Source organism: Lithobates pipiens, unplaced genomic scaffold (genome assembly GCF_037356315.1).
Source record: "Lithobates pipiens isolate NorthernLeopardFrog02 unplaced genomic scaffold, aLitPip1_a1.2 Scaffold_18, whole genome shotgun sequence".
NCBI classification, from domain to species: domain Eukaryota; kingdom Metazoa; phylum Chordata; class Amphibia; order Anura; family Ranidae; genus Lithobates; species Lithobates pipiens.
The window spans coordinates 351,541,440-351,554,410 of NW_027507758.1; the positions used below are offsets into that span (position 1 = coordinate 351,541,440).

General features: G+C 40.8%; 1 protein-coding gene across 1 annotated transcript in view; it reads left to right on the forward strand.

Moving 5' to 3' along the window:
- The window catches only part of LOC143988151 (putative cation-transporting ATPase 13A4), a 191,484-nt gene that overhangs the window by 102,403 nt on the left and 76,110 nt on the right, over positions 1-12,971 (forward strand). The window contains exons 11-13 of the mRNA XM_077487480.1: positions 1,208-1,365; positions 5,391-5,579; positions 10,448-10,509. Coding sequence (XP_077343606.1) covers positions 1,208-1,365; positions 5,391-5,579; positions 10,448-10,509 — 409 coding nt within the window. The remainder of the gene's footprint in view (positions 1-1,207; positions 1,366-5,390; positions 5,580-10,447; positions 10,510-12,971) is intronic.

Below are 12,971 nucleotides of genomic sequence, written 5' to 3' on the forward strand. Positions count from 1 at the left end.
GAGGTGGCACTGGTGGGCACTGATTAGGAGGAGGCACTGATGAGGCTGCGCTGATGGGCACTGATAGGCGATATGGAGAGGTGGCACTGATAGATGGCACTGATAGGCAACACTGATGATGAGGCACTGATGGGCACTGATTGGCAGCACTGATGGCCATGGATTAGCAGTACTGATGGGCACTAATTAGCAGCACTGGTGGGCACTTTCTTCTAATGACTTTCTTCTTTTCTTCATGCTGACAGCTCAAAGAAAAAAAAACGCTGCTAACCATCTTCTGTTTACTTCTGTGATCCCTTGTCAATGGCTGATAGGTGATTGCAGGGTAAAGGGCCCGCTTTGATTTGCCTTTTACCCTGCTTTGTGATCAGCCAAGTCCCCCTGGGGCGCGCGGGCAGTGCGAGAATGGGAGGACATTCATATATGCTCTCCCGGCAAGGGAAGCCCACGCTGTAGTCATCTTTTGGCTATAATGTGGGCGTTAAGTGGTTAAAAAACACAAAAGTGCTATATACCTCAAAATACAATATAAAATTAATTTGGGTAGAGTTGCATCAGCTAGCAACTTATCAGTCAAGCTATTACTGCACTGAAAAAATAGCATGGTAATAAAGGGGTGTTAGATGCTGGTACTTAGTGGTTGAAAATTAAAGTTATTTAGAGGTATAGTAAAACAACTAGAACAAGAGCAGAACTTTAAACTTTAGCAGCTGCAGTTTCCAGCTACTCTAATGATTTACTATCTATAGGCTTGCATTGTTATAATTTTGAATGACTAGAAACTTACAGGTTTACTTTTTGACAGTTGTCGCTTATGGAGATTTTTTGCTTATCTTCTGTTCACATACAATTGCCAACAGTAGGCCTTCACCCTACTTTCTGTCTCATGACTTCTGTCATCAGGGGGAAATATCCCCAGTGCGGTAACAACAAAACGCACTGGGCAACATTTTGTATCCTTTCCTCAATCCAAAACTTAAAAATGTTTAACACTTTTCTATGTAAATGGTTAGCCTACCACAGAGTGAGGTTACATACAGACCCCGGTGAAAGGAATCAGCCGCTTCCTTTTTTTTATTGTTTGAGAAACAAATTAAAGCAATGGTATATGCTTTCAAAAACTGTCTAGCTCCTTATAATACTTTGCAAATATTGTTCTACTGTTTCCTTCTAAGCAGTCAACCAAATGTTTTGATCTTCCTTCTAGGCTTTAATACAGCTAAGGGTGACCTGGTGCGGTCTATCCTCTACCCAAAGCCAGTGAACTATAAGCTCTACAGGGATGCATTGGTATTCCTTTGCAGCCTGATTGGTCTGTCTCTGATTGGGATGATATACGCTGTTTGTGTGTTTGCTTTGGATGGGGTAAGACATCAGTATTATAACTAAAGGAATCAGTCATGTTAACTCATACTTTACTGTTTATTTTTTCTGTTTTGTACATTTTAGTCTTAAAGTGGAACTCTAGTTCATACATTTTTGCCTTGCTTTGGATAAAGTAGAGAATAATTATAATGTCTTTGAAAGGGACTTTGTTGCATAATGAAACACTTTCAGCAAAGCACATACACGAAGAACTGGTTTTCCAAAGTCCGCTGAAAAACCAACACTTTTAGGAGTGTGCAAGTACCAGATCCCCTACTGGTGTCATTGGTTCCTCCCTCAGACCCCCCATTACTGTAGGATACAGTAGTGACATTAGGTCTAGATGAAGTAACCAGTGAGGATACAGTTGTGATGTGAGGTAAGTGGGAAGAACCAGTGAGACCTGCAGGGGACCAAGGATTTCTCTTTCTTTCTCATAGTGTAGGATACAATAGTGGCATTATTTCAGATGAAGTAACCAGTTAGACCTGCAGGGAACTAAGGAGTTCTGCATATTTATCCTAATGTAGGATACAGTACATCAGTGGCATTGAATCAGATGAAATAACCAGTCAGACTTGCAAGGGACCAAGGAGGTCCACATAGATCTCCTAGTGTAGGGTGCAATTGTGACTTGAAGTCAAAGGGAGGAATCGGTGAGAGCTGTGTTTTATTCAGTTGTTTTCTTTACAGGCATCTGCTTTGTTAAAAGGGTTTTATTATACAACGGGGTCTCTTTATGTTTTTTTCTTCAATTGTCTGAGAAATTTCCCTGTTTAGGTTTTAGTTGGAATTTAACTTTATCTTTTAGCAATAAGAAGGTATACAGGTTTTAGAGGCCATTTTTCAAGCTTTCAGTCAGTGTTACAATATCCTTTTCTTTGTTTTTCCCTTTGTCTGCACACTGGCAGATGGGCAGCTTGAGCACCCTAACTTTTATATTACCAGCCAAGCAGTTTAGCAGCAGAATCACGGCACTAATCAGAATGTTACCCCCTCCCCTACAAAAAAACAACAACAGATCAGTAGTGCTGGTATGTGTGTGACTTGCAGCTTTATAAGGGTTTAGGCAGGTTTATACTGACCGCATGCATAAGGCAGCTCATTATAACAAAGGGGCTTCTGTTGCAAAATGTCATTGGTATTATTCCTTTCACCTTTTTTTATTTATTTTTTATTTTGCTGAACAGTATATACAAAACATTGGGGATTATTTACTAAAACTGGAGGGTGAAAAATCTGGTGCAGCTCTGCATAAAAACCAATCAGGTTCCAGGTTTTATTGCCAAAGGTTAACCTCCCTAGAGGTATCCCCGAGCGTGACTCGGGTTTGTTTTTTTCTTGTACTATCGGTAACCCCGAGTCACGCTCGGGGTAACATTGCAGAGCGGCGAGCGGAGATCTTACCTTCTCCCGGCGCTCCAGCGATGTTCTCCGCTGTCCTCCGTGTCCTCCTCTGTGATCGCCGACGCGATCGCCGGCGAGGTCACGCCATCCTGACTTCCTGGTTCCGTTCTCTGCGAGCAGCAGCGGCGCACGGGAGTGGAACTGGGCAGGAATTTCAAAAAGTGAACACAACACAAACACATAAATAGAGGTGATACATTGTAATCTGAGAGGATTACACTGTATCATCTCTATCTGACTGATAAACCATACAGTGCCCCTTGCCTCCAATAAAATAAAATATAACATGGCATCAAAAAAGCGCCAATTCGCTACAAAATCGCCATTGGACCAGCTGAGTGACAGCGATAGCGACACGGAGTTGCTCGCAGAAATTAGCGATAGCGAGTCGTGGGGAGATTTGTCGGCTGACACTGACACGGATCTGACAAGTGACAGCGGTGATGATCCTGCACCTGACCTCAGCGATGTGCGCAATTGGTGCCCTATCGACTGCGATACAGACCAGGTAGCGCCGCCAAGATTCCCCTTCACTGGATCACCTGGGATGAAGGTAGATGTCGAACGTGACAATCCTCTGGCATACCTGCAATTATTTCTCACTGAGGATGTAATTGAAAAAATTGTCACAGAGACAAATCGCTACCAGGTACAGCAATCCGCTACGCTGCATGCCAGGTTTTCCCGAAGCAGAAAGTGGGAACCAGTGACCAAAGAGGACATCTGGCAGTTCCTGGGACTCATTATTCTTCAGGGGGTGGTGGGGAAACCGCTCCAGAAATGGTACTGGACCACCAATAAATTACTGGCCACTCCGTTTTTTGGCACCGTGATGTCCGAATACCGTTTTTCCCTCATCATGAAATATTTCCATTTCACGAACAATGAAGAGTTTGATGAGGCCACGTATCCTGCACCCAAACTCAAAAAAATCTGGGAGGCATCGCAAATTATTGTGAGCAATTTCCAGTGGACCTACATGCCAGAAAGGGACGTCTGCGTGGATGAAAGCTTGATGGCCTACAAGGGACGCCTGAGCTGGATACAATTTATTGCATCCAAAAGAGCGAGATTTGGCATAAAGTCCTACATGCTCTGCGAGTCATCCACCGGGTACATATGAAATTCGGTCATTTACACCGGTAAAGGCACGAAGTTCAACCCCAGGTACAGCGGCTATGGGATGGTCACATCATCAGTCCTCACACTGCTGGAGCCATTGCTGAACCATGGATATTGTGTCACCATGGACAACTTCTATACGTCTCCGGAACTTTTTGATGTTTTGCTAAAAAACAAGACCGATACGTATGGTACTGTTAGGCCCAATCGACGTGACATGCCATCTCTGTTCTCCCGGAAAAATCTAAAAACCGGAGAAATGGTTGCCTGGCAGAAGGGTAAGATGATGGCAATGCGATGGCGAGACAAGAAGGACGTGTGTCTCATGAGTACCGTGCACAATACCGCCACTGCCATGGTCCACACCAAACGTAGGAAAGATGTGCTGAAGCCGCAAGTCGTCATAGACTATAATTGCACTATGGGAGGCGTGGACAGAGCCGATCAGACAATGACATTTTATCCGGCTATGCGCAAGCAGCAAAAAAAATATTATAAAAAGATTTTCCGGCATCTTCTGGAGCAATGCCTTTGGAACGCATATGTCCTATACAGAGCACAGAGTCACAAGCCTCTTATTCATGCCGATTTTACCTGGAAGGTGGCTGAGCAGATTTTCCTCCAACACGAGACACCATCAGGATCTGCGATCAGACCTGGACGACATGCTATTAACGTTGTCAACCCAGAACGCCTAACAGGTCGTCACTTTGTGGACTACATACCACCAACCGCAAAAAAGGCAGCACCTACCAGGATGTGCGTGGTTTGCTGCTCAAAGAGAGATAGCAGTGGAAAAAAAGTCAGAAAAGAAAGCCGGTTCTATTGTCCGGATTGTGATGTTGGACTGTGTGCTGTACCTTGCTTCAAAATGTATCACACTCAGGATGTTTATTGAATTTTCTTTGTTTGACAAATTTCATTATTTCACATTACATTATTGAATAAAATTATATTATTTATAAGATTATAATTCATGATTTTGTGTTTCAAACTTTATCACATCTGGGATGTCTACTAGAGCCTTGTTTGGTCAGGTTTTAGTAAGTAATTACTAAGAATTGCAGGCCTATGATACATAACACCAAATTTTCATGCAAAAGAATTGTACCGCTTTTGGAATAGAATTCCTGACAGAATCATACCGCCAGGGAGGTTAAATGAACAAGCTGACATTAAAAGCAGAGTGGCTGGCTGGCTACCATGCACAGCTGCACCAGATTTTGAGTGCTCCAGCTTTAATAAATCACCCCCACCCCCCCATTGTGTTCATTTGACACGTCTTCGTTTTGAGAAATAAAATTAGATTTTAACCTGACATTATTTAAAAAAGAAATTTGGTCTACTGTTATGAGTCTTCATTAAAAAGGGTAGCTAACACATATAAAACCTAAATATTTGAGTGAAAAAATAGTAGCACACTGTAGCGATATTTTTGCTTGTAAAGTTTTACTCCCTCTTGTCTCATTGTACAATCTTATATCTGTCTTTTACAGGCTGAGGCTGGAGAGGTGGTGAAAAAAGCTTTAGATGTCATCACCATTGCAGTTCCTCCAGCTCTCCCAGCTGCCCTTACTGCAGGAATCATTTATGCGCAGAAAAGACTTGAAAAATATGGAATTTTCTGCATCAGTCCCCAGAGGATCAATCTCTGTGGAACGATTAACCTTTTTTGCTTTGATAAGGTACTGGTGAAATTTTACTTGCAAGCATACATGTATCTATAAAGGTAGAATTTACCATAAGTATATACTGTACCTACAAAGGTTTGTCCTTTCTGTCCATTTTGTCTGTGGTCCTGCTGGAAACAAAGTAATGCAAGGTCCTGGCCAGTGCACAGTTTACACCAGACAAAACGGAGAGGAACCCCTATAGGAGATCATTGAGGAAGGTGGACACCAGGCTGGACTAAGGCAGATGCAAGAGAGGCTTTCTTTTCGAGTGCTATGCTGGTGGAATTTGGCATCTTGGGTGTCAGAGGACTTTGTAAACAGGATTTAAAGTTACCAACACCACTGATAATGTATGTATACAAATATCAAATAATTCAATTTCTAAAGGTTAAACATCCCAAGAGAAGCAAAGTAATTGCACACATTTTCAGGCATCTCATATGCATGAGCATATTATTGTTGCACAACAAACAATCTTGGTCCTGATACACAATGTGTTTTACAGGTCAGAGCCTGTTTCTTCAGGTAACTCCTTTAATTGTCTGTAAACACAAAAAAGAATACCTACCAGCCAGTATACAGAACAGAGTTTAACATTTATTTGCTCCCATTATTCATAAGTATCATAGGTTACATGATAGCATGTGCAACTAAGTATCATATACCTGATAGCATGTGCAATAAGTATCATGCTACCTGAAATCATGTGTAATAAGTATCATATACTACCTGATAGCATGTGCAACTATAGTTGCACATGCTATCAGGCAGCATATGCTACTTACAGTAAGTATGGAATTAAGACAGGCACAGTTTTTATTTTATCCAGCTGTATTTACTCAGTGAAACTTGTATAACATCCAAGTAAAAGATATAACACCAACATGGCAGAAAAAAAAATCAAAAACAGAATCACTGAGTTGGAAAAAGGATCACCCCCTTGTGTAAGTATTTTGTTGAACCACCTTTTGCTTTAATGTCAGCCTTTAGTCTGTTGGGATATGTCTCTACTAGCTTTGCACATCTAGACTTTGCAATATTTGCCCACTCTTCTTTGCAGAACTGCTCAAATTTAAATTTGATGGTGACAGTTTGTGGACTGCAATCTTCATGTCATTCCATAGATTTTCAATGGGGTTTAAGTCAGGGCTCTAACTAGGCCATGCAAGGATGTTCACCTTTTTTTTATTTCAGCCACTGTGTGGTCATTTTTGGTGTGTGCTTTTGGTCACTGCCATGTTGGAAGGAAAACCTTCTTCCCATTGACAACATTCTGGCAGAGGGCAGCAGATTTTCCTCAAGAATTTGACAGTATTTTACCCCATCCATTTTCCCTTCTATCCTTTCAGGTGCTCCAGTCCCTGCTCAATAGAAACACCCCCATAACAGGCTATTACCACCTCCATGCTTTACTGTAGGAATGGTGTTATTTGGATGGTGAGCTGTATTGGATTTCTCCCAGACATATCGTTTGGTGTTGAGGCCAATAAATTACATTTTAGTCTCATCTGACCATAACACCTTTTTCCACGTGGTCTTAGAATCTTCAAGGTGCATCTTGGTCAGCTCAGTCGTGCCTGCATTTGGTATTACTTGAGGAGTGGCTTTTTTCTTGCAACCCTCCCATACAAGCCACATTTGTGGAGAATTTGTGATATTGTTGTCACATGCACACAATGACCCCTCTTTGTCATGAATTCCTGCAACTGCTTCAGAGTTGCTGTAGGCCTCTTGGTAGCCTCTCTGACCAGTTTCCTCCTGGTTCTTTCATCCAGTTTGGATCAACGTCCTGATCAAGGGAGGGTCTGTGTTGTGTTGTACCAAACATCTTCCACTTCTTAATAATAGACTTCATTGTGCATCTAGGCATTGATAAATACTTTTACATATTTTCGTATCCATCGGCTGACTTGTGCCTGTGCACAACTTTATCCCGGGAAGATCTTTTGACTGTGCTTTGACACCCATAGTTGATTTTTTGCTTCAGGGACTGAAATTCTCCAGAAAGCTCTTTTGTTATGATGACCTAATCAAAATGACCACAGCTGATCATAGTTGAAAGTCAAATGGCTTTGTGTGCCATTGAGAAGGGGAGTAGCTATACCTAAATGAGTTTACAAGTCATTTTTAGGACGGGTGCTCCAGTTTCCAACTGTGATTCTGTTTTTTAATTTATTTTATTTTTTTCTGACATGTTGGTGTTATATCTTTTATTTGGATGTTAAATGTTGCACTGAGTAAATACAGCTGGATAAAATAAAAACTGTGTCTGTCTTCACTTCAGGCTGCAAAGTAACAACATGTAATTATTTAAAAAAGGGGGTGGGGGGATTTTTTCTGTGAATTGTAGCAAGGTCCCAGGCCTCTTTTGGTCTAATGAGGACCTCCAGGGTAAGGGATAGCTGACATCCTTCTGTATGTAGTGGGTTGTGAGGCATGGTAGGTATAGAGTAGTTATAGTTATTGGGTGCCAGACACTTCTTGAATGCAAAAGAAAGTTTATTTCTCTTAATCTTTTTGAGGGAAAAGAGGGTTGGGACCAGGACACCCTTAGGTCGTTGCAAGATTAATTGGCAGACTTCGAGACTTCGATAGGAGGACAGCCATGCAGCGAAAGGCATCAAGCAAGATGCCACATCTGCATGTGCAGGAATGCTGTCTCCTATGGCTACAGTCTTTAACAGTTCCTAACACAAACGTAACAGTTCCTTCCTCTTTCGCTACAATCATTCCTTGTAGTTCTTCAGCCCACTGAGCATCACTAGACCCACTGATTCACTGCCACTGAATCCCTTGAGCTCCTCCAATCTTCACAGTGGTATCTTCCTCAAGCGTCAACCCAGCTTCTCTGCTGGGTCCCTAGCTTGGCACACAAGATGCCTCTCAAGCTTCACCCTCGATGGCCTGCTCAGTTCCTAGCTTGACACACAAGGCTGCTCTGCAAACGTCCCCTCTGCTGGCTGGGTCCCTGGTTTGATTCCCACTGAAGTTTCCCAATTCTTCACCGTCCCCGGTTGGTGAGAATGTTGCTCTGGTACTTGTTTCATTTACTCACTGTGGTCCCTGGTAATAAGGCGGACAGTCCCTTACTGGTGACAACTTCCCCTCTACCTGCGACCACGACAGGTTCTCTGGCTGGCAGAACAGTCACTTCTGGTTGGACTGCAAGCCGCAGTCCCACCCTGCGCTGCTCTCCTGCTTCTGGATAGGCCCTCAGACAGCCTAGCAGCCAGATGTGCCCAGGATAGGCCCAATCTCCAGCCTAGCAGCCCAGGCAGTACAACACATGTCCACCCAGACAGCCATCCAGGTGGCACAGAACACTGATCACCTGACTCCACCCAAATATATAGGTTCTCCTAGCAGGCTAGGGGTTTAAGAATGCCCCTGCACATTGGCTGAGATACCCCATATACCCATAATCTGACCTTGAAGTGCCCTTCTCATATCTAATGCCACCAAGTACCCGGCCACCTAGCGGCAGAAGAGAAAAGTGCAGCAAGTACAGACTTAGCGGGAAATCAATTGATCCCTAACAATAGACCAAAGTAACTACACCTGGCAGGTACATTTAGGAGCAACCCTGCCTAAACACCAGGGTGCTACAGAATAATGGAAGCAAATAAATGTTAAACACTGTTCTGCATACTAGCTGGTAGATATTCTTTTATTGTGTTTACAGATAATTATGGAGTCTTGAGTTTCCTGAAGAAGCAGGCACTGACCAGTAAAACGTATCGTATGTCAAGACAAGTTTATTGTGCAACATTAATATGCTCATGCATATGTAATGCTTGAAAAACTTGTGCAATTACTTCGCTTCTCTTGGGATGTTTAACCCTTTGAAATGGAATAAAAATGCTTGATTATTTTATACATACATTATCAGTGGTGTAGTATTTTTAAAGTACCGTTTAGTATTTTTTCTGATATGCTTTTTATTAAGTATATGTTAAGAATGAAGGATGTGGTACCTGTACAGTAAATCCATAAGATGTAGTGGGGTGACACTACTCCCCACACTTGTATTTTGCGTTGTTTTTGGTGGACATACGCTTTTGTTTCTTTCTTCAATTATTGACACTGAATTTTATTGCATAGCTGAAACGTAACATTTATTGCATATTCGTTGTCAATACTCATTATATCTGTGAAATATAAACTGAATTTTGGGAACCCTTGGTGTCAGGGTACATTATTAATATGAAGTACCTTAGTGAAGAAGTAATCTCTTCTGTGCCAAGTGGTTGAAGTAGACTATAAAGGATCTGTGTATAAACAGTTTATCCCCCTCTTAGATGACATTTCACATACATACAATATATATGTACAAAAGCCTGCATTTTTTGGATCTTGCAGCTCATCTACAGTATAGTTATATTGGCTGCAAACAAACTGTTGTATAGGGAGTTCCTCAGAAGTATCCCATGTACATATGATATTGAGGTCAAGATATAGGTGCACGTTGCACGTAAGAAGTATCAAATTGGGTGGTTTACAGCACTTTGGCTGTTTAGGCATTGTTTATTAGAATGAGTCATATGCTTTCTGTATGAAGAACTTTCTATGTACTTGACATGAGGTCTATTTTCTGGATATCATTTGAACAAATATTTTAAATTGTGTAATTTTATACTATATATACAGTTAATATTGTTTTATTCTGCCCTTTCGTCAAGTCTATTTTTCTGTGTTCTTTTCTGGCTTGCATACAATACCTTTTTTTTTTTTCCCAGAGGCATTTTTTGCAGGGGTTTTGGGTCTATACTTCACATTTTACCATGCAGTATTATCTTTCTCTGAAACAAAGCTTTCAGATTGTTTTACACTACCATTTTCTCTAATTCCAGAATGGTCATTCTTATGTTACTTTTTTTCAGACAGGAACCTTAACCGAGGATGGCCTGGATCTTTGGGGTATAGTACCATCAAATGAGTATCGGTATGTTGTAGTAAAATTATGGACTTAATTATGAATGCATACAATATATTTTATTTTCCATATAATATGTTTTTAAACATGGTTTCTTTATTATCTTGTGATATTCCTTCACAGTGTCTGCAAATAGAACATGATTTTAATATATTCTAATACCCTGGTACAGAGGGAATTAAGCTTAGGACTACATGGGCAATTAAGGGAAAATGAAAAGTATAATAATAATAATAATAAAAAAAAAAAAAAATATATATATATATATATATATATATATATATATATATATATATATATATATATATATATATATATATATATATATATATATATATTCTCTATCAGTACTTGCTACACAAGCCACTTTGTAACTTAATGATCATGAAAAAATACTTTACTATTTCCTGCTTGTTTAACACACAAATCCCTGTTCTGTCAGGGGAGAGGAGACCTATTGCTTGTTCCTACTAAGTAGGAACGACTATGTCTCCTCCCCCAGTCAGTCCTATCCCCATACAGTTAGAAACACTAACGAGGGAACCCATTTAACCCATTGATCGCCCCTAGTGTTAACCCCTTCCCTGCCAGTGACATTTACACAGTGATCAGTGCATTTTTATAGCTCTGATCGCTATATAAATGTCATTGGTCCCACAAATGTGTCAAAAGTGTCCGATCTGTCCACCACAATGTCGCCGTCCCAATAAAAATTGCAGATCGCCGCCATTACTAGTAAAAAAAAAAAATAATAATAAAAATGCCATAAATCTATCCCCTTTTTTGTAGACACTATAATTTTTGCAGAAACCAATCAATATACGTTTATTGCGATTTTTTTAAAAAGAACCTTTTTTTTTTTTTTTACCAAAAAATATGTAGAAGAATACATATTGGCCTAAACAGATGAATACATTTTTTTCCCAATAAGCATATATTGATTGGTTTGCGCAAAAGTTATAGCATCTACAAACTATAGGATATTTTTATGGAATTTTTATTCATTTTTTACTAGTAATGGTGGCAGTCAGCGACTTATAGCAGGACTGTGACATTGGGGTGGACAAATCTGACCCTTTTTAACACTTTTTTGGGACCAGTGACACCAATAGAGTGATCAGTGCTAAAAAAAATATGCACTGTTGCTGTATTAACCTCCCTGGCGGTATGATTATTTCTGATTTTAGGTGCTGAAAGCGGTACAATTATTTTGCACGGAAATTTGGCGTTTTATATTGTAGACCTGCAATTCTTAGGAATAACTCTTAAATCTGTTCAAACCAGAGTCTAGTAGACATCCCAGGTATGATAAAGTTTATAATATAATAAATAACTATAAATAATGATAACAAATAATAATAAAAATTATTCAATAATGTAATCAAATCCAAAAACAAAGAAATTTGCTCATTTGTAGAATTGTCGCTGTCATTAGATTTAGTGTTTGATGATGAATTTCCCCACAAATCACTATCGCTCAATTCTGCAAGGGATTCTAATTTATTATCGCTGTTTTCTAGCTGGTCTAAAATCACTTTTGACATAAAGGGACACTTTTTAGTTGCTATGGACAATCCAAATTCCAGGCAGAAAAAAACAGTATTTATAATATAAAAGTGCATGCAGGACACTTGACAGACCACTAGGGACAAAGGGTGTGTGTATTTTTTTTATACAGTAATGTAATCTGTAAGATTACAGTATACTGTATGTGTTTTTGTGTTTTTAATTTCTTGAATTTGGCGCTGATCTCCGCTCCCGTGCGTCGTAACGTTGCAGGGAACGGAGCTCAGCGGCACTCGGGCACTGTGTGAATCGAGCGGAGGACGGCTCGCACACACAGCGGGGAGACATCGCAGGATCCAGGGGACAAGGTAAGTAAGTCTCCCTGTATCCTGCAATGCGATCCCGAGTCTGGCTCGGGGTTACCGCTCGTAGTACTGAAATTCCACCCCGACCCAGACTCGGGAATGCCGCCAGGCAGGTTAATGACACTGGCAAGGAAGGGGTTAACAGGGGCAATCAAAGGGTTAAATGTGTCCCTAGGGAGTGCTTTCTAACTATGTGGAGGTGCTTTTACTGTGGGAAGACAGAGATCTGTGTTCCTGCATAGTAGAAACACAGGATCTCTATCTTCCCTTGTCACAGAACGGCAATCTGCCTTGTTTACATTGGTAGATCAATGTTCTGCCTCTCTCAGGAACGATTGGCAGTTCCCGCTGTGTCCAATCACAGCGCGAGAAGGTCACCGGCAGCACACTTGTGCACCCCAGACCCAGAACTGCAAAATCACATACCTGTACTGTGCACAAGCGCCATCACCCCACATTAAGTGTATGTGAGGCGGTCAGAAATAATGATTCCAAAACTCTTAAAGGGTAATTCCACTTTTGTGGGGAAAAATAATAACGTATACAATTGTGACACAAGCCATATTGTAATTGAATGTTATTAAAAATGGCCTTACCTTT